Below are 22,714 nucleotides of genomic sequence, written 5' to 3' on the forward strand. Positions count from 1 at the left end.
GTTATTTTTTACTCTCTTTTTTTATGGCTAAACGTATTGTCGCATTGGTGGTTATTTTTTACTCTCTTTTTTTTTATGGCTAAGGCCTTGTTTAGTTGGCAAAATTTTGGTTTTTTGGCTACTGTAGCACTTTCGTTTTTATTTGACAAACATTGTCCAATCACGGAGTAACTAGGCTCAAAAGACTTATCTCACAAATTTCAGATAAACTGTGTAATTAGTTTTTATTTTTATCCTTATTTAATGCTCCATACATGTGACCAAAGATTCGATGTGACGAAAAATCTTGAAAAATTTTGCGAACTAAACGAGGCCTAAACGTATTATCGCATTGGTGGGCGGTGGGCCTCGTGGGTTCGACTCCACTGTGGTCAGTTGTTTTTTACTCTCTTTTTTAATGGTAGGTCTTGTTTAGTTCACCCTAAAAATCAAAAACTTTTCAAGATTTCCCGTCACATCGAATCTTGCGGCACATACATAAAGTTCACCTTAAAAACCAAAAACTTTTCAAGATTTTCCGTCAGATCGAATCTTGCAGCATGAAACATTAATATAGACGGAAATAAAAATTAATTGCACAGTTTACCTACAAATCACGATACGAATCTTTTAAGCCTAGTTACTCTATAATTGAACAATGTTTGTCAAATAAAAACGAAAGTGCTACAGTACCAAAATTCAAAAAAAAAATAGAATTAAACAAGGCCAGTTCACTCAAAAAACTAAAAGCCTTTTAAAATTCTCCGTCATATCGAATCTAGCGGCACATGCATGGAGTATTAAATATAGATGAAAACAAAAACTAATTGTACAGTTTACCTGTAAATCGCGAGACGAATCTTTTAAGTCTAGTTACTCCATGATTGCATAATGTTTGTCAAATAAAAACGAAAGTGTTACAATGTCAAAATTCAAAAACTTTTTACATCTAAACAAGGCCTAAACTGTCGCATTGGTGCGCCTCGACCCACACTGCAAACTGCATACTTTTTTTTCAATCTCAAAAAAAAAAGACTGCATACACTTCTAAAATAATACTGGTAGCGGAAACCCCAAACCAAAATCAGCCAGCACTACAAGGTCCCCTGTTCCCCGTTTGAAAATTCGCCAGAATTAACACGAATTCCCCTGTATGCAACATATAAACTGTGCACCAGCTAATCAATACTTGAAAAAAAATTGAAGCGTCCTTTTTGGTAGAGTGGTAGACTCGTAATCAGTAAAACGGCTAGACTAACCGGGTCTTCGTTAATCGTTAGTGAATTTTGTTGCAAAAGAACTAAACGTGCTTATACGGACTCCTGAATCCTGATTAGACTCATGCATTCGGAATGTATGTAAATCTCAAACCTAACAATCCCAAGGTTCTACAGAGCAATTTCTGCCAAATGTTCGAATGTTTGTTTTTTGCATTTACAACTGTTACAGCAGTGTTGAGTATACATGTAAGATAAAACATTCATGGCAAGAACAAACAAATAGCAAATGCCTTGCCCAGGTTACACCAGCTCAGTCCGCATATCCTAAAAACAGTGACAACCGGAGAGTGCAACAGTACAATCAAACAGCACTATGTACACACACATCAACCAGTGTGCATTTCTTGTCCACGCAAGGCTCAGACAAATAATACATGTCAGTGAAGCAAACCGAATCGAACCGTGTTCTGTTTGTCGATTCATGGTGTCAGCTCTTGAGGTCCTCTTCGAGCTCGTCAAACTCCCACCCGCTGATCTCCTCACCTGAATACTCTTTGTCCTCTTTCCCGAGCTCTGATCCCAGGGTTGCAAGCTCCGCATCTGAATCGAAATGCTGCTCGGGTTTCATGGGGGATTTCGGTGAGTCGACGTGTGCAGCTTTCGGGGTAGAAGGTGCCTGAAGAGGTGAAGGACTCAGTTTGGATCCATCAACAGGTAGTGGCTTCGCTTGCTCAGATTCTATGCTTAGTGTTGGCCTTTCTATAGATTCAAACGATTCCCTCATTTTCTCAATCTCCTCAATTAAGCTCTTGACCTCTGGGTCATCTCTCCTGAATAAACATGTGATGTCACAAGGAGTAAGATCACGTTGGTGCAAACTTGAAAATAACCCACCAAATAAAGAACATCAGAATCAGATGGTACCTTGAATTAGCCCCTTGCTCAGAATAAAACAACCTCTTTATGTGATCAACTATGCTGAATGCAATTATAATCTGAAAAATTTGTAAATATCATCAGACAGTGTGTCTAGTTTTTCTAAGGAAGGAGGCCAAACAAGTTTATAAGCTATAAAACTAAAGAGTTTCTTTCGTTAAATAATACATATGGCGACTGATAGATGTCACTTTGACTTTGGATTTTCCTTCAGATATGTCAAATCATGTTATGTAAAGAAGTGAGAATGAACAAGAACTATGAGACCAGGTAAAAGCAAGGGACTGGGTATAACCTTCTTTTCTGTTTCTAGATATTCCTCTTCAAGGGATTTACGTGGATTTGTCCTCTCAGATGCTTCATCATCCCCATGTTCTTTTTCCTCTTTCCTACAAGGCAAGTAAAAACTGTAACCACCAAACGAATTGGACATCAAGGTGCATTACTAAAAGAGGAAAAAGAATTGAAATACCTTGAGATTAAGACAGCCAAGTTATCGACATATGTTTTGATACTCTCAATCAATTGGCTTAGGACTTCCTGATAAATACAAAGAAAAACTTAATTGTAACAGAGCAAACAGAGATAGATACCATACTGCATTAATGCCTCTAGCAGACATGAATAACAAGTTTCACTTACCTTGAATGCTGAAAGATGATGCTTTGTCAACTTCAGAAAATCACTCACACATTTCTCCAGCTCATCACTGAGAAGGCCAACATATTACAAATATAAAACAAGGTGAGCACATAAGTTCATTCAGAGCAGTTTACGTAGTGGAACTGTTCAACAAAAGACAAGTAACAAATAATGAAATAACCACAAAACCATACAGGGAAAACTGCCATACCATGTTTTCTTGTCCTTCTGTTCATTGTATGAGGACTGGAGCTTCCACGAGTCCTCAAGGAAACTGATCCAGATCTTAACAACATTGGATTCCACATTACATAAGGCGATGGATTTCGAGAGGTCATCCTCCTAAAATGATTTGGAAAGAAAATGCAACAACCATCATCTTGAGAAACAAATATGATGGAAAAGAATGACACGCCACAATTGAAAAGGTATCATGGGAGAAAGACAGCAATGCACAGTTCTTAGAATATTATTCAAATAAGACTGAATCAACCACAAAAAGTAAACGCCGGCACCTTTTTTTTCAAGCTAAATATGATTTGATTGTTTGCTTCGTCAAATTGGTCCCTCTCTTCCCTAGTTTGCTTGAGCCGTCCAGCAGCAGCATTTAGTGATATATTGACCTGCAAATGAGGAATACTGTTACAAAAGGACATAGTTCAACAGAATTATCAAAGTGAACTTCTCAAATTTTGCAGAGCAGTTAAAGAGAAACAACACATTAGTCTGGTGATTTTTTGCAACATCTCCATCAATTGTAAATAATGTAATTAGAGTGGGATAATGCCACCTGCAGTACAACTAACTGTACCTATCATGAGGGTACTCCTATTGAGTTTCATGGCTCCTCTATTCAGAAAAGAACTAGACATTATTTTAGATAGAGAGACAAAAGAACAGCTCTTGTGCCCAGATTATCAAATTCTGTGTCACCAATTGAATGTCTTGGCAATCCATTGCATGATTTGCAGCTTTCATTTGAGAACAGGGATCTTTTCGCAGGGTCATCTCATCATTAGTCACAATTTATTACCAACGAACCAATATAATCATATCAATAGTTTGGTGACAGTCCAAAGTTCAGACAAGATTTCACACAACAATATAATACCAATAGATTGGTGAGAGTTCAAAGTTCAAACAAGATTTTATACAACAATATAAGTCCAATATTCTCAACATGATGTTAAATACCAGCAGGTCGTAGATGGCAAGGCATTTGAATACTCCTACACAATGAAACTACACAAACACATATCTTCACAAAATCTTAAAAGTTACAACAAGGAAAAAAATACCTTTTTCAGCTGTGCCTCAAGCTCATCTCTTTGCTTTTCCAAATCAGTAATCTCATCAAGCAATTCCTTTATCACGCAAAGAAAGCAAAATAAGGACATCTTATTTGATTACACTATAAACAGGCTGGGAGACAGAAATAAACACTAAAGCATATGCATGTTTGTCACATAGTATACATGAAATTTTATGAAAAGAAAATTTGATACTGTGCAGGTGGATATGTGTGCTGAAACCTGACACAATCAAAATAAGTATGCATAACTGCTTTCCTATTACCCTATAGCATAAAATGGGTAGAAGAAGCTACATATATGATTCAACAGATGCATGGCATTTGATATATCTGAAGTTCTAAACCAGGGTCCTGTTTTGAAAGTAAAGCATTTTCTGTGAATGTATGGTTTCCTATGAATCCCCTATCAGTTCCTATGCTCCAAAAGGAACTTCTGTTGATTTCCACTATTTTTGAAGTCCCAAAAGTGCATCAATGCCTTCCAGATCTGTGTGTAAAATAGCTAGTACCCTACCTTTTCAGCAGCACTGACTTCATTCTCTTTTTTCACACGAAAGTTGAGAGCATCTTCTTTCTGACGCCTGGTAAAAGATCAATTGAAAAATCACATCAAGTTGCCAGTAACATGACTTGGATATCTCAGATTTTCAAAGAAAAATGGGTAAAATTACAGAAAAAGAAAATTGGAACTACATAAGGACACTTTCATAGAAAGTTAACAGCAGATAAAAAATGGTGAAGACTGAAGAGATTATGTATAATCAGCAAACTACCCATATATACAAATATAAGTTGTTAATCGCAAGTACCAAATGTTGAAAAGTCCAGATACCACCAGAAACCCCAAAAAAAAGTGCTAGTTCTGGGAGTCAGGTGAGAGCATATGGCACATTACAAATCAGTAATTCACAATGTCAAAGCAATCATAATGTAGTAGTTTTCTTCATCACACACATACACCAAAAAAAACTGATTTTCAAGAGTCTTGATAAAAAAAAATTGTGAGCATGAACATATGACAACGGAGAAAAAGTTTCAACCAAAGAATAAAACCAAAGCAAACATTGAAGAATGAATTATATTCTGCTCACATGATGTTGTGCAAGTGCCATAACAAAATATTTCATACAGGAAAAAGAATCAGAGGAAGAACCTGTGCTCCAAAATACGCTGTTCTGCTTTGGAGGATGAACTTGCCAGGGAATCTGCCAAAACCTTTAGTTTATCCACCTGATAATTTGTGGGTGCTGTTAGCATTGCAGACCATGGATATGCAATCATAAACAGAGTACATTATGAGGAGCAACTAGAATAATCATAAACAGAGTATATTATGAGGAGCTACTAGAATAATTAGGTAGACCTGAAAGTCCTACAGAAACCAACAGCCACCAAAAAAATTAAATAAATAAATAAATAAATAAAGTAGACAAAGCTATGAGCCTTTCCATAAAGTAAAGGGATGCTTTTACACTAAAGTAAAGGGGGTGCTTTTACACTAACAACAACAGAAAACATAGGATAAACCAAAGAAAGTTGAATAAATGTAATAAACTCCTCAACAACCTAATGCTTGCGATGATTAATAGACAAAATTACACTCCATAAAAATTGAAGGGACCACAAGTCAAAACTGAAAAAATCTAAAGATAAATACGAACATGCCTTCTGAGAATGAATCTCCAGGGAGTCACCAGGAGTGATTGATTTCTTCTTCAGCAGCAGTTCTTCAACTCTAGAGCATAAACGGAGTTCACTAAGTGCTTCTTTGAAGGCCTGGAGAATACAGAGATCAAATCATCTGCTTTTAGACCTTAAAAAGAAATATCACTAGAACAGCAGAAGAAAATAAAACAGATTAATGAACACTTCAACCACCAATTCAGATACTAGGCAGTAATAAGTAGGTGTACCATATGGATGCACTACTACAAAGGAATGCTTAAATTTAAGAAACTTGTAATTGTATGATGGTACTTCTAAGTTCTAACGACAAATCTACATGCGATTTTCATGTATTCCAACTACTTTCCAGAAATATATATTGTATATTGATAGCCAAATTTAGAAAGTTTCGCTACATGTATCTCCAAAATAAGAAGCACCAGATGTAACAGAACAAGTAGGGATTACCTCAAGATTTGCACCAGGAATCTTATCTGATGTTTTATCTTGATCTTCAGTTGATTGAGATCGTGATTTCTGCTTCTCGTCTAGTTTTCTCTGCAATTCTAGGGTTTCAGCATCTATCCTGAAATAAAATATAAGCTGCAGAATAAGCTAATTTAACCTGAAACCATAGACAAAAGCATATCTCAAAGTATTTGGGCCTTTTGCTGTTGCAGAATGCACAACTCTTTTTGATACAGTCCATGATATTTGATATTTCAGAGATTTGGTAGAGGCCTTCAGGTGTGGTTACTGTTTAGTTTGTACACTTAGTTCCTTTGTTATGATTGTATTGCAAAAAAAAAAGTACGTGTAATTAAGATACCAGAAGAAGCTGCAACTACTCATTATAACATATTCACAAGTAATTAGCATATTCTATCACCTCACAATGTCAGCATTTCTCTTTAGTCCTGAAATGATACTTTGGGCATACTCAAGCAGCTCTTCACGCTTCACCTGTTCACACAGATACAGTGAACCATTTGGCACTTTACAAAATCAAAAGAATAAAAAAACATAACTATGTGTGCATTTGCATCTCAGGAAATGCTTCAAAAACCATACCCCACAGAAACATGTATCTATTTTAGCTTAAGTCCTTTACAAACAGTATCCCAAAATTTATCCAGTCTTTTCCAGAAACACTGAAATCATAAACCATATAGGCACTACATTCGCTTCACCATTTTTGAAGCTAGGAACCAGAACATGAGGGTTTGAAGCCTAGATATGAGGATTGAAAAAGGCCAGTTGAAAACCATATTTATATCAGACATTAGGGACTCGATTGATGTATGGCCACAGGTCAAATATCAAGAGTAAATGAGGGCCCCAAGTCTAGATAAAAACAATCACATAACTAAATCTAAATTCTAAGGTAATACAGTAACCTCAAAACCAGAGTGTCTATTAGTCTCTAGTATTGACCAAAATCAATATGGTATTAAGCCTTGACTAGTGTATCATAACACTAACTTCAATTTCAAAAAAAAGGCGAGTGCGGGTGTTAAGTGTATGCAAACACTTACATTATTTTTTTATTTAAAAGATGTATATAGTTAGGCAGCTATTTTGGGAGAAAATGAAACACAGGTTGGCACTCCTGCATTCAAGACTCAAAAACATGGATGACATAAATGGACCAAAAAGCAAAAAAGTTTTAAAAAAAACTCAGGTCTAAGGAGAAAAGCTCCATCTAATGGTTGTATCCCACAATGGCGAGTTAGGCAACTAAGTAGCAGAGATATCTATTAGATACTGCTAGTTTCAACAATTAGAAAACATACGTTAATGTCATGATTTTTTTCTAAATACAACAGATTCTCCTAAACGCAAACCAAAAGCATACCAGGACTTCATCTTTGTATTCTGAAAATGCCTTGGCCAAGTCTTGTACATTATTCATGATTTCTTTGTTCACTTCTTTCCCTCCAGTAAGGCATATGCTGCAGGAATCAACAGCATTTCAATTTTTTGATACAGTAAATTACAAAATATTCACTGGTCGGAGAAGATTCAATAGGAACGTAAGGTGCATGAAGTACTTGAGATTGTAGTATTATAAAATGCATGGAAAAACTATAGCCATCAGTTAATGTTACTGAGTCTTCAACAAATAAGGGTTTAGGCCTTTGTTAGGGCATGTAATTTCAGCAGAATGTTAACTAGGCAAGCTTACTTGCGCGTTTTAAATGGTGAACCCAACTGTAATCTTGGAAAAAGAGAATGAGAATGTAAAATCAACCATTTGTTAAGATCCTATCAAAAAATAAACCAGTACAATTAGTGCTGCAAGTCAGCATATATACAAAAATCCATAGAGGGCAGATCAAAAAAATGTAAGGCAAATGAAACAGTCTATCAAGATGTGCCGATGTGGGAATTGCTAATATAGAAGTGCAAGTATTCTATGTTTCTGAATCTCATGAAAATAATACTACCAGTCTGCCATGCTATTCCAGAAAAAAACAGTTTGAATCATTCATTCAGATATTTAATGAATATAATGTTGAACAAAGAAATATATGAATCCTGTCACTTTTGAAAGAAAAAACAAAGATAAACACATATCAAACAGGTGATTTCATATATACTCACCTGAATATTTCCAAAAGCAGTGAAACTTCCTCCTCAGAAGGAGCTTCAAGAATCTTATTATACAAAAGATAATTAGTAGTTAGCAATAACCTAAGTGCGAATAAACAATAGCAATGTTGCTAGTAGAGAATAGTTCAACTAACTTACCATAGACAGTGTAATACCTTCAAGTGCTTGGCTGTACAAGAATACGTCATGGAAATTCATAGGTGCTCCATCAATATCAGCATCATAGAACAAAACCTGCTTTCAAATTTTTCATTTTAGGGAGGACATGTGTACTGAGAAAGTCTACAGCAGCTAAGATATGTACAAGCAAATGGAGAAAACTCAACAGTATCAAATAACTATGTGAAATAAGCAGTCATGATGTTGAATTTGTGAGTATATAAACTCACCATTGGTGCTTTCAAAGTGTCCATTTCACCCGAAGGATCATGAGCTTCAGAAGCCTCTAAATCTGAACCTCCATGTTCAGCATCAACATCTTGCAGTGCTCCCAACCAACGTTTTAACAATTCAATTCTTTCACCCCCATGGCATGACACTGCAGCCTCTTCCAATCGTGCTACTGTTTTCTTGAAACTTTTATAGTTCTGAGTGCCCTGCAGATCACCCAGTAACGGAACCAAATTAGACCAAAGAAGGCCGTCAAGGACTCATCAATAGTCCATATATGCTACACTACAACAAGAAGTATTAACTTCTACACTCTCCCTTCCTTGGTATGCCAACGATTCCATTCCATGTCTCACAACACAAGAACAGGAAATTATAGCATAAGCATAAAATCATCTCACTCTTAACATATATGATAGATCTTTGAACTGGTGCATACTGGAGAGCCAAGTAGAAAACTTCAATTTGTGAACAGGCCATCATGGTTCAGAAGTTCAGATCATATACTAAACTTAACTGTGATAAAACCAGGACTAAAATGCTGGTTTATCATTTCAAACTTCACGTGATCTTACACCCATACATGAATGAAGGAGTATAAAATGCCACACCCCCTCGTCAAGGACTTCAGTAGCACAAGCAAGAAAGGGGCATTTTCGACACACTCGAAGCACCCAAGCTTCAGTTCCGAGCAAAGCAAGATAGGGGCACTGGCCGCTATAATCACCACTGCACCAAATGAAGCTCCAATTTACAAATTAAGAGCTAAGGGCAACGCATTCGCGTGCAGTTGCAACGAATTCGCCCCTCGAAGCAGATAGAGCCATGTTCAATTCGCGCCCCTGCCCAGGCCTGCCCCGCATTCGGATTTGGGCAAGCAGAAGGGGACGCCTAGTTACTGGGAGTGCTAGCTAACAAAGGGGAGGGGAGCAATCTCACCATGCGGTCGTGGAGGATGTCCGCGACGGCCTGGCCGGCGTGGTGCGCGACGGCATCGGCGTACCCCTTGACCGCGCGGGCGACGCCGCTGCGGCCGCCGGCCTCCACCGCCCGGCTCACCGCGCTCCGCAGCCACGAAGACATCTCCGGCGAAGCGACCTTGCGGGGCGGCTACAGCTAGGGCTTGGGGTTGGGGTTTTTTGGATTTGGAAGGCACCGACCACGGCGACGCGGAAGGCGAAGACCACTGGAACTGGAGTGGAGAATGCGGCGAGAGGGGAGGTGGTGCGTCAGCGACGTGCTCTTCGGTTTGGATGTTGTGTGGGCCCTGCTACCGGTTCACCCTGCAATTTGTCTGGCCTTTTCCTCCTTTTCGTTCATTCAATAAAATCGTGTAGTTGACCTTTTTTATGGGGAAAAAATTGTATCGTTGACTCTTGAATCGCGAGTCTTAACTAGCCTCCGGAAAATTTTTGCCTTTCTTATTTGTATTTGATAATTACTATCTAATTATAAATTACTTAAGTTTAAAAGTTTTATTTTATTTTTTTTTAGCAAAAAGAGAAGCTCTATTAGCTAGCCATCGGCAAATTACAATTGATATTTATGAAAGGCAAAGCGCACGCAAGCACGTGTCATTGCCAAGCCACAGAGTTTACAACATCTAGCTAAAGAAGCTAAGGCATTTGCTACTTGATTACACTCTCTCTTAACTTTAACTTGGGAACACTTCCACTCGTTCATCAACTAAGTCAAATTTCTCAACTCCCCTACAATTTGGATGATCTCTAATCTGTCTACCGGTTGGTTTTTCCAGTGAAGATATAACTCTTGCACAGTCTAATTCGATTATTACCTGAGATAGACCCCAGTGATTTGCCCAACGAAGACCTTCCATACATGCAATGATTTTGGCCTCAGCTGCACTTCCATATTTTTTAAAGTATTTCCAAGCAGTAAAAATTACTGTCCCACACCTATCCCTTACAACTACACCCACACCGGCTTCACCAGTTAGCTCAAGGTAAGAGTCATCCACATTCAGCTTGACCCATCCATCCAGTGGAGGCTCCCAATGCTGAGTTTGTCGGGCGGCATGGTGACCATTGGAGGCACCTCTTCTATTCTTCTGGATTTCCTACTTTCCTTTTTTATCCTGCAATAGAGCTTGGCCTGCTGCCTCAAGGCTGCCTATGTAGCTTAGCAAAAATTCGACAGAGGTCGACACAGGAATAGGCCCCGTCTCATGAGTAATGCTATTGTGTACATGCCAGCACCGCCAAAGAAGGAGAAGGATTCGTCTGCATGCTTCCATTGGTACCTGTCCAGCAACAGTACCAACCAATCCTTACCAGTATATCTGAATTGTTCATCATCCGGTAGGTGCCAATGTTCAGACATGGCAATCCGAAGAGCCCTAGTTTCGTAAATTATAGGTAAATTATGCAATTAATTTTTGTTTTTATCTATATTTAATGCTCTATAAATGGATCCAAAAGTTCAATATGACAAAAATTCTTTAAAAAATTGAAACTAATCAGGCCTAAGGCATGTGATTGGGCTGCAGCTGCATGGGTTTTTGGGTTGGAGGTATTTAAGTTTAATATGTACTGTAGTATTTTCGTTTTATCTAGCAATTAATTATTTGACTAATTAGGCTTAAAAGAATCATCTGTCAAATTATTCTTTAACTATGTTTTTAGTTTTGTATATAGTCTATATTTAGTGTATATATATATATATATATATATATATATATATATATATATATATATATATATATATATATATATATATATATATATATATATATATATATATCCAAACATTCAATATGATAGATATTAAAAAATAACATGAGGAACCAAACATGGCCTATATATCATAAGAAATCTTTAAACTTACTCGTGTATGGAGACAGTATATAGCAAAATGAATGTATCAAAACAGTCAAAACGACTTATAATTTAGAATGGAGGAATTAAGTTGATTTGACTTTTTAAATTTGCATAACTTTTTTACATTTGGACCTATTATGTTTAGATGTATAACAAAAGTTATATATCTAAAAGAACAAAACAATTTTCAATTTAGATTGAATGGAGTGGTATTCTTAATTGGATTTTTGCATTAGATCAAATTACAAGGTAAATGTTGCTCAATATTTGAGCAATGCAAAAAAAAAGGTTGTTTCGTTTCCAAGCTAGATTTTGTCGCTTCATAATTTTTACTTTCCAAATTAGATTTAAGATGAAATAGGTAGTGTCATACTCAAACATTCAATTCTGTGAATTTTATTTTTGGCTTCAAGTTCATCATGCTCCAATATAATAGACTTTTTGGCAGTACTAAACTAGCATGCATGTCTATTGGGACAAAAAAAGCACTTCAATCAGATGTACACCATACCGCTTTACGTCCACACATCCTTCACTTCACCCCTAGTATTCCTGCCACAGCGGTGGGTAAGGTCATTTATACGCGCATGTCCCATCCATCTCTCCACACACACCTCATCGCTCATCATCATTTTTCTTTCTTTTCTCTCGTTTTGTTATATCTTCTTTGTGTCATCATAGATTGAGTGGTTAGAGGCAATAGGGGTAGGTACGTCTAGTAAGGTAGCCATCTCATCTAGTAGGCCCCTTCTTTGTCTCAATGGCTAAGGCTTATAATATCTTGTGACCTTCATTATACATGAAGCATGGAGATGGTGAAATAATCTAGATGGATAGAGGGCATGAATAGCCTATAAAAGTTTCTCTACAAAGTGCACAAACACTAGAGCAAGGTAATTAGTAAAATAATAAATCCTAATAGCACTATTTGTACTAGCTTTTATTCACCCAATAAGCAAGCCCATACGCGATAGTAGTAGCAATTGAATTCTACCCTAATTCACTTCACCAAACTAGAGCTACTAGCTACAAAACTACTCTAGTTAGTTCCACAAAAGAGCAACTAAACTAGTGATTCAACTAACTAGACTACAACTAAGCTAGAGAGCTACAATACAAACAACTACCACACACAAGCACAATATATGAATAAAGCAAATGTGGAGCACAATACTAAATCAGGCAAGTGGTTAAGACAAAGATTCGGTTGCTTACCAACAACCTATGTCCTCATTGTGGTGAGCCTCAAAGTGATGATTCACATGCTAACTAGCCACTCAAGCTAGACCAATAACTTGAGTGCCTCAAGAATCAAACACAGGGAGCACTCCAACTAGTCTCACAAGCATAACACTAGTGTCTCCGTGAACTTCCATGGGGATGAGCACAAGAGCCCCTTGCAATAACTTGATCGAAGGTGAAAATAATCACCACAAAGCCCCTCAACTATCCTCCGAACTCTAAGCAACTAGGTGATGGCAATCACTAAGAGTAACAAGAACAATCAAAGCTGCCATGCTCGACTAGTGTTATGAGATGCAAATCGACAATACAAAGGCACTAGAGCCTCTCCAACTCACCCAAATGTGATCCAAACTGATGCAAGTGAGTAGAGTGTGTTCCATAGCTTTTAAAAGAATGTGCACAAGTGTACAGAGTGCCAAAAGAGTGGCCAAAAGAGTGGCCAAGGCCAGCCACAGTCTATTTATAGATCCATCTTCAAATCCAATCGTTATCTCCACTATGCATAATTATGTCCATGCACTAGATATGTTTGTTGAGCACCTAAGCGCTACACTTGATGTCTCCAACTGCTACATTCCAATGACTAAGAAACTAACCATTGGCACTATTTAAGCTCAAGTGAGCATGTCTGGTGCACACCATAACATTGGTGTGTGTAGTGCTTCAAGGTGTCCCAAATACACATTCTCTTGTAGTGTAGTAGTGCACCATCTAGTGGTACACCAGACATTGCTCTCGTTTTATTATAAAATAAAATAATAAGGAAAAAACACCAGTAACAAAAAGGCCACCCCTGTAAAGACAAGTTGTCTGTTTGTGTGTTAGAATCTAGAATTCATAAATAGGGATAAAAACGGATTGGATACGAACGGATATCACTGATATCATATTTGTTTTTATATTTCTGGTCGGATTCAGATTCAAATATGGATAATGTCAATCATATCGGATAAGATACGATTAGATGTCAACATCATAAATATACGACTTAAGTATTCAGATATAGATACGGTATCAGATGTTCAATATTCGAACTCGGATACGGATAGATCTGAACTTCTCTAAACGAAATCGGTCACCAATACGGTCAGAAAATATTTGTACCATTTTTGTCCCTATTCGTAAATCATCATCATCATTATTCAAGCGGAGTTTTGTGAGCTGCTTTGTCGTCGTACCTGTGGCACGATGGCACCCCCTCTCTTGGATTTGAATGGATGTTTTTGCAAACAACCGTGCTTACCGCATGGTGGTAGCTGTATCCATAACCAAGATTATATGTAACCAAGATGCCGCTTGCGCCAGCAACGTGGGATTAATATATGTAGGATGCTCTAAGAAATACGGGCATCTCGTACGTAGTATGCTCTCCTTGCACCGCAATGCATGATTGGACTAGTTGGCCCGACGTTGTTTTCTCTCAAATTTCCTTTTAAAAAAATATCTCCTACAACTAAAAAGAATAAAAGAAAGAAATTTTTTCGTGTGATATTTGGTTGGTGTCATCTTTGTATCTCCTTGCGATCCCGCGGTCAAAAAGCGATACGCCGATGGGTGGCACTAATCTCGCAAGCACACCCACACAACCACCTCCTCTAAGGGATGAAAACGGTACGGATATTTTCCGATCGTATTTGAGACCGAATTCATTTACAGGCGTTTAGATCTATCCATATCTGAGTCTGAATATTCAACATCTGATACCATATCTGTATCTGAATACTTAAATCATATATTTATAATGTCAATATCTAATCGTATCTTATGCGATATGATTGACATTATTCGTATTCGAATCTGAATCTGACTAGAAATATGAAAACAAATATGATATCAGTGATATCCATCTGTATCCGATCCATTTTCATCCCCACTCCTCTCCCACGTTGCCTCCTCCTCGCACACGCCGTCGTTCGTGTCATCATCCTCTCCCATCTTAGATCCACGGTCGATGGAGAAGGAAGTAAACCTTGTGGCCATCACACACTCAAAAGGAAGGAAATCACGCCTCCCTCCGCTTTGGCATTAGCCTCGCATCCCCTAACGACGACCGTGGTGCCGGATCCCTCGACCTCAAGCGAACCGTTGCCATGCCTCCCCGACACAGCCCACGCCTCTCTGCCTCGGCCTCGACCTCGGCTCCACCTCCTCCAAAGACAATTTGTCTCTCCACTCCCCAAACTGCATTCACTCTCTTGCTCCATGCCGCATGTCCCTGAGCTACCGTCGGGATAGATCAACCACCGGGAACCATGGGGATGACTCCGGCGGGACTAGAGGCAAAGATAGAGGTGGCAGAGGTGGTGGCGAGGAAGATGTCGACTACAAGAAGGCGGAGTTTGGCCCGCTGCTCGGCTTCGACATGGAGGCGGTGAAAGGTCCTAATATGGCTAGAGGGGGGTGAATATCCTATTTAAAAATTCTACAAACTCACTAGAGCAAGAGGTTAGTAAATAACAAAGCGAAGCTTTTTGCTCTAGCTCTAATGGGGTGTTTGCAAGCCACCTATCCAACAATTCTAGTTGATATAATCACTAGGCACACAAGAGCTATGTCACTACTTACACTAGAAAGCTACCTAAAGTTTCTATACAAGTAAGTAAGCTACTCTAGTTTGTGGGAATGTAAAAGAGATGGTTTGAACTTTATACCGTCGCGTAGAGGGGATGAACCAATCAACAATATGAAGTCCAATCACCGGGAGAAATCCAATCAAACACAATTGAGACACTAATTTTTCTCTCGAGGTTCACATGCTTGCCGGCACGCTACGTCCCCGTTGTGTCGACCAACACTTGGTGGTTCGGTGGCTAAGAGGTGTAGCACGAACCTCGTCCTCACTAGGACACCACAAGAACCTACCCACAAGTGAGGTAACTCAATGACACGAGCAATCCACTAGAGTTACCTTTCGGCTCTCCGTCGGGGAAGGTACAAAAACCCCTCACAATCAGGAGATGGCCACGAACAATCACCAACTCATGCCAATCCTCCTCCGCTGCTCCAAGCCATCTAGGTGGCGGCAACCACCAAGAGTAATAAGAAAACTGCAGCTAGAACGATCCAAGTGCCACTAGATGCAATCACTCAAGCAAATGCACTTGGAATCACTCCCAATCTCACAAAGATGTATAATCTATGAAGGAGATGAGTGGGAGGTGTTTGCTTAGGCTCACAAGGATGTCTAGTAGTCAAGAATGCCAAGAGAGTGAGCCCTAAGCCAGCCAACAACTATTTATAGACCCCTCAAACAAATAGAGCCGTTGGCTCTCTCACTAGGTCTAACTTGGGGTCACCGGACGCTCAACACCTGCGTCCGGTGCTCCAACGTCAGCCGCGTGTCAGAAACCAACGGTAACCTGCAGAGCACCGGACGCTGAGCAAGTTGGCACCAGACGCGTCCGGTGCACACCGGACCCATGCGTAGAGAGCTCCGCAAACTCGCAGGGTCACCGGACGCAAGCCACCGCATGCACCCTAAGCGTCCGGTGCTCACCGGACTGAAACTCAGAGAGCTCTACAAAACGGACCTCACACCGGACACGGACCACCGGACGCACAGGCCTGCGTCCGGTGCCTGTCGTCCGGTGCCTGTCGTCCGGTGCCTTACCCTAGCGGGGCCAGGCACTGTCTGCACCGGACGCTCAGACGCAGCGTCCGGTGCACAGAAGCCAGCGTCCGGTGAGTGTTTTCTCAGCGAGAAACACTCCCACGACTTCTCCAAATTTCCCAACGGCGCAATAGAAAAAATGCACAGAACCCATCCTCTCTCTACCCTTCAAACTCCACCTCCTTCTCAAAGTATGCCAACACCACAAAGTGTGTACCAACAAGTGTGCACGTGTGTTAGCATTTTCACAAACATTTTCTTCGAAGGAGTTAAGTTAGCTCACTAGGTTCTAAATGCATGCACAAGAACAATAACACCTAGTGGCACTTGATAACCGCTGAAAGGTCCTTGTTTGGTTTTGGTAATTGAGTGACAACTTAGGTGGACTAATAGTGTTTATGTGAGATACACAGGAGATTAGTCCACAGGTGATTATGTGATGATGGAGGAGCTCATTGCATATGAGACATGACATGGAGTCATGTGACCAAGGTGGAGAAGATCAAGATGAGGCTTGGCTTGATGGACCGGTTGCAAGAGTGAAGGGCAAGTCGGAGGCTTTGAAGCGAGGGACCGCGTGTGACGGTGAAGCTTGAGCAAGACTTGGCGCCGATGGACCGAGGCAACGGTGAAGAGCAAGTGAGGTCAAGATCGATGAACCAATACGGTCACGTGATGATATGAAGTGGATCATATCATTTGGTGATTGGTTGGTGCATGTGTTGCATCAACATTGGAGGAGATGGAATGGAAAGCGCAAGGCAAAGGTATAACCTAGGGCATTTCCATTTCACCGGTCATAGGTGTGTAGAGAAGTTTATGACCGGATTTAGGATAGATGGCCGTACTATCAAGAGGGGCAAACTTGTTTGCATATCGGTCATCTAGTGCCACTTGAGCGATCTAACTTTGCATACGTGTTAGGATCGAGTGGCGTGGCAAGTTTGAGAGGCTAACTCCTTTGGGAAATTGTTTGTGAAAATGCTAACACACGTGCACATGTTGGTTTACACGTTGTGGTGTTGGCACACTTTGAGAAGGAGGTGGAGTTTGGAAGGTAGAGAGAGGATGGGTTTTCGAGAAAATAAAGTGCATATTTTCTATTGCGCCGGTGGGAATTTTGGAGAAGTCGCGGGAGTGTTTTCTCTCTGAGAAACACTCACCGGACGCTGAGTGCGGAGGCACCGGACGCTGGCCTCAGCGTCCGGTGAGCTTGACCCTGCTAGGGTTAAGCACCGGACGCACTCTGAGAGCGTCCGGTGGTTAGCGTCCGGTGTGAGGGGTTTTTGCAACCCTCTCTGCGCACGAGTCCGGTGAGCACCGGACCGTCCGGTGCCCATCGTCCGGTGGTGCTGTGCAGGCGCGCGTGCGAAGTAGCCGTTGGCGGCAACGGTCGACTTCAAACGGCTAGTGACACGTGGCGGTTAGCTGAGCACCGGACGCTGGGTGTTGAGCGTCCGGTGGCTCCCTGTGAGCGTCCGGTGCTCACGTGTTTTGCCCAGTGAAGGGGCAACGGCTAGTTTAGCCCTTGGGGCTATAAATAGAAGTGGTGGCCGGCCTTGGCCGGTGCTGAGCACCCTTGGGACTTAGTGTCCATGCTTGGGGAGTGCTAGGAAGGCCTCTAACTCACTTGTGCTTGCAAGAGTGCGAATCAATAGCGAGTGAGTGATTCTAGTGCGTTGCATTGAGAGATTGCATCGAGTGGCACTAGGTGTTCGTGTTGCAAGCCGGTGGTGCTTGTTACTCTTGGAGGTTGCCACCTCCTAGACGGCTTGGTGGCTTGTGACTCCGTCGAAGCACGCAAGGAGATTGTGCGGTGCTCCGGAGAAGAGATTGTGAGGGGTACGGTGCTCACCCCGCGGGGATCGCGAAGAGCAACTCTAGTTGAGCGAGACGTGAAGAGCGACAAGTGGTCCGGCCGGGTCAAGTGCTAGAGCTTGTGGTAAGCACTCCACGTGGGAGAGTGTGACTTGCGGGTCACCACTAGCAAGAGGACCGACGGCAACCTTGGAGCTTGTCTCAACGGGGACGTAGCTTGGTGGCAACCAAGTGAACCTCGGGAGAAAATCATCGTGTCAACATTGTTCTTCCCGTTGGTTTGCAAGTCCCTAACACAAGCTTGTTCTTACATTCATATACTTGTGCTTGTGTAGTTGCTCTTGTAATTAGTTAGCTTGTGTAGCTTGCTAGTTACCTTCTTGCTTGTGTAGCTAGAAGTAGTTCCCTTGCGTGACTAATTTGGTTTGTGTAACCTTGTTAGTCACATTGCTTAGTTTGTGTAGCTAAGTAAGTTGCGCTCTCTAATTTGGCATTAGTTGCCTTATTATTGAGCTTGCTAGTGAGCTTAGGCTTTGTGCGCTTTGCCTCACTAGTTTGTGTAGGAGCTCCCTCGGTTTGTAAAGTACTAGTTGCATAGGTTTGTGTGACCTTGCTCCTAGATTTGTTTAGGTGAGCTCTTGCTTAGGTAGCACCTTGCTTGCTTGTTTAGGATCTTTTCAAGGTGCTAGAGAACTTAGATAGAGGGGTGTAGTCTTGGCTAGACCGATAGTTTTAATTCCGCATTTGTTTCGGTTAGCCGGCGTAATATATTTTAGAAAGGACTATTCACCCCCCCCTCTAGTCCGCTATCTCGACCCTTCAACCGCTTAGCCAAAGAATTCCCCTCTTTATAGTACGGCTATCTATCCTAAATGTGATCACACCCTCTATGGTGTCTTGATCACCAAAACCAAAACCCTAAGCAATACCTTTGCCTTGATCTCCATAGGGTTTTGTTTTTCTCTTTCTTCTTTTCCAAGTTGAGCACTTGATCATCTTGTGGTCATCACCTTCATCACCATGATCATCACTTGCTCCATCACTTGGCATGTACCAACCTCATTAAGTCTACACACACTTAGTATAGAGGTTAGTACTAGGGTTTCATCAATTATCCAAAACCAAACTAGGGCTTTCAGGCGGCCAAGGACGCTAGGATCTAGGAAGTCCTCTTGCTCTGCTACTTCGATCTGCAGGTCCTTGAATCACTAGGAATTCATCTAGAAGATGTGAACGTGGTAGTTTTTTCTCATTCCTTTGATGTTGATCTATGTATGTTGCTCCGTGGCCACTAGGCTCAATGATTCACGCCTTATTGATGCTCATGCAAACGCTCGTCGACCCGTCGTTCCTGTTCAAAGTGGGCACTGAGGTGGCTGCGGTTGGTCGGTTATTTTTTGAAGTATGTGTTGGCACAATCGTCGTTTGGATGTACTCATAAGGATAGTAGGGTTTGCGTACATATATTCGTAGAGGTGAGTGTGCATGTATGTTGAACATCTGCGCTTGTACTCATGTAATTCACAAAAAAGGAACCAGCGGGATATATCTTTGTCTCTCATTTATGTGATATTGTTCATTCTATATAGTAGAAATATTAGGGCTTATCATCCTTGAAAGCAAACCAATCTAGTTTACCATTTATTTCTAGTAGTTCGTATATTTGAGACTAAAATTGTATAGATGGTTGATCACCCTAGGTTTGTTAACCACTAGCTAGAAGTAGATTTTTTTAAGGCCTCCTTTTGTTCTAACCTTTTTTCCTAGTGTTTGTGTTCAAGAATTGCAATTAAGCTATTAGTCCCCCTTACTCATCCAATCCAAAGGTCCTTCCATACTCCCACATGAGTGAGCGAGCTCGATCCAGTGGAAAGGGCATGCAAGCTCAACCCTGACGGGTGAGGCTCGAGGGGCCTGCGATAGGGACCGCACCACGTAGGTGTGGGGCAGTGGGGCGTCATTGGGATGGGTGGATCTATGTCGCTAAACTGGCTGGCGAGAGAGGGCAGGCGCACTGGGCGAACCTATATCGTGCGCTAGGATGTGTTGTGTTTTGGAGAGTGAGGAAGAAGAGGGGAAGGATTATGGCACATGGGTCCCACCTTGACGGTCGCTAATAGAAGCAAAACTGTCATCCATCACATCTTGTTCTATCTCTTGAACCAAAAAAACAGGCACAACTCAATCACTTTGATCAAACAATAAACCGGTTAATCCCGCCCTAACAAAAAGGATCAGCACTATCCCATTCCTTATAGTTCTTGAACCAAATACAACAAAAGTTGTGCATAGCCCGTTCGCTTAGCAAAAAAGTCATAACTGAAAATACTGTTCGTTGATTTAAAAGAAAAATATCGCTAAATGATTGATAGATTCAGCAGATAAGCTCAAGCGTTGGCTCTTGCATGATGCTTGCAGGTGATCAACTACTGTCAATTTCCACGCTGCTTTAATTTTTAGAAGCATAAATAACAGTTTTGGGGAGTATTTTTTTTACTAAACACTTGGAGTTTTTTTTAAGACCTCCTTTTGTTCTAACCACCAGCAGCGCATGATTTGGACTTGGCCCGACGCAGCATTTCCTTTCAAATCTCTCGAGAGGTCTCTGCTTGCAAATGAGTTTTCCAGCAGCTGGAGACAAATGGAGACAAAATGAACTTGTGCCGTTGGCTGATTGGCTGTCAGCCTGTCATGGCCCATAAAACAAAAAAATAAAATATTAACAATCATGGATGGCTCTGCTCACAAAAAAAAAAATCATAAGACAACAAGAGTGCATGGTAATTGCAACATTAAAGTTGCATGGGCCGTCCCTCTCAATGGAATACGGGCCTCAATGGGCTTGTTCGAGAAGAAAACGTTGCATGGGCCAAAAACTCAAAGATTGAACTGGTTTTGTCGAGCTTGATAGCCATTTTATCCATATTTATAGCTTTCATGCCGAAAAGATTGATTTCAGTCAGATGGCATCTTGCTAGCCTATGGAACTGTACAACTTCCATATCTTAATTGAAAAAACAGTCCTCAAATCGTCAACACAGGACAACTTTGGTCCTCATGATAGTTTCAAAGGTGGTTTTCTATTTTATATAAATAAAAAAATCTGAGTTATTCTCTAAAAATTCATAAATAATTTGTTTGAAATCATGAAGAATATGAAACTAGTACCATATTTTGTTTCTAAAAATGTTCTCAACTTGTTTATGATCTATACGTACAGGTATTTGGGATTGTTTAAATTTTATTTCTATATTGCTTTATTTCTTGTAGTGTGCTCATTGTTTATTTAAAACATGTAAGGTCCCAAGAACTCTAAATATAGCATGAACATTATATATATATATATATATATATATATATATATATATATATATATATATATATATATATATATATATATATATATATATATATATATATATCTCATTTTTATAAGAAGAAAAATAGAACTAGTTTCGTTCTTTATGTTTTATAAGATAAATAAATTATGTTTTTAGAGATCAAATCAGTTTTTATTTTTTTCTAAAAAGATAGAAAATTATTTTTGAAACAGAAAAATCAACGGCTAGAGAGTGCGTGTTACTCGGTTTTATAGTTGAAAATTGAAAAAATAGACTACATTTTGAGTTAAAGTTTGAGAAATGTATTTTACCCTAACTTATAAACAACATTAAAGAAAATAAAACGAAAATTGAGCTGCGAGCATTACAAATGTAAACTCACAACTAATAAAAAAACGCAGCAGCTGCTTCTTTCTGTTTTGTGCAAGGTAATGTACTTAGAAAGCTAGTATTTCAATAAGTAGCAAGTATATATGTCCAACGGCCCATGGCCCGACATCATGCCATGCTGTGTATCAGGTTGTCGTGCCATTACGCGTCATCGTGCCTAGTAGGCTGTGACTCTATAGGCTTCGTGCCTAGCTTTCGGCCAAAGATATAGCCCGCGAGCTAGTTTTCGTGCTGTACCAGCCCATCAAGCATGATATTTTTCCCATGTCGTGCCGGTCCACGACCCGTCAAGCCAAAAACAGTTCATTTTCATCAACATTTTCACTAAGTGCTGAAACACATCATCGTTTTCACCAATTGTTCATCATTTTTACCAGTATAACAATTAACATCACATATATACAAGTCACAATTACACAACAGTTTATTTTTTATCAAGCCGCTATCGGACCGACCGTTGGAACAGGCCGTACCCGAGCTGTGCCGCGTGCCTGAGTGGTGGGCTGGTGGCCTAGGCATGGCCTGGTCCCTCGGGCCGAGCCGCGGGCTGTGTGGCCATATATATATAGTAGCAAGCACCACACAAACTTCGTTAGATATAACAGACTAAACATAGATTAATTAAGATTTTTTCCAGTGAGTTGTACTAGCCTCTATTAGATTTTAGTTGTTTATGATTATTAGTCTATATTTAAATCTTCTATCTTGCATTCAAA

General features: G+C 40.3%; 1 protein-coding gene across 2 annotated transcripts; it reads right to left on the reverse strand.

The window, feature by feature from the left end:
* Window positions 1,352–9,998, reverse strand: LOC8071201 (myosin-10). 2 transcript variants are annotated; one of them, XM_021447812.1, is made up of 18 exons: window positions 9,697–9,998; window positions 8,757–8,963; window positions 8,506–8,604; window positions 8,359–8,411; window positions 7,610–7,706; window positions 6,644–6,717; window positions 6,223–6,340; window positions 5,755–5,865; window positions 5,243–5,319; window positions 4,604–4,670; window positions 4,076–4,141; window positions 3,293–3,400; window positions 2,989–3,119; window positions 2,778–2,844; window positions 2,608–2,675; window positions 2,431–2,524; window positions 2,124–2,194; window positions 1,352–2,029 (listed from the first exon to the last, which is right to left on the reverse strand). In XM_021447812.1, exons 1-18 carry the CDS (start codon window positions 9,838–9,840, stop codon window positions 1,687–1,689), a joined length of 1,995 nt encoding a protein of 664 aa, XP_021303487.1. In that variant the 5' UTR covers window positions 9,841–9,998; the 3' UTR covers window positions 1,352–1,686. The 2 variants fall into 2 exon arrangements, with proteins under 2 accessions (XP_021303487.1, XP_002440654.1); XM_002440609.2 differs by having other exon boundaries at window positions 8,506–8,601; window positions 9,697–9,996.

Source organism: Sorghum bicolor, chromosome 9, assembly GCF_000003195.3.
Source record: "Sorghum bicolor cultivar BTx623 chromosome 9, Sorghum_bicolor_NCBIv3, whole genome shotgun sequence".
Lineage (NCBI taxonomy): Eukaryota > Viridiplantae > Streptophyta > Magnoliopsida > Poales > Poaceae > Sorghum > Sorghum bicolor.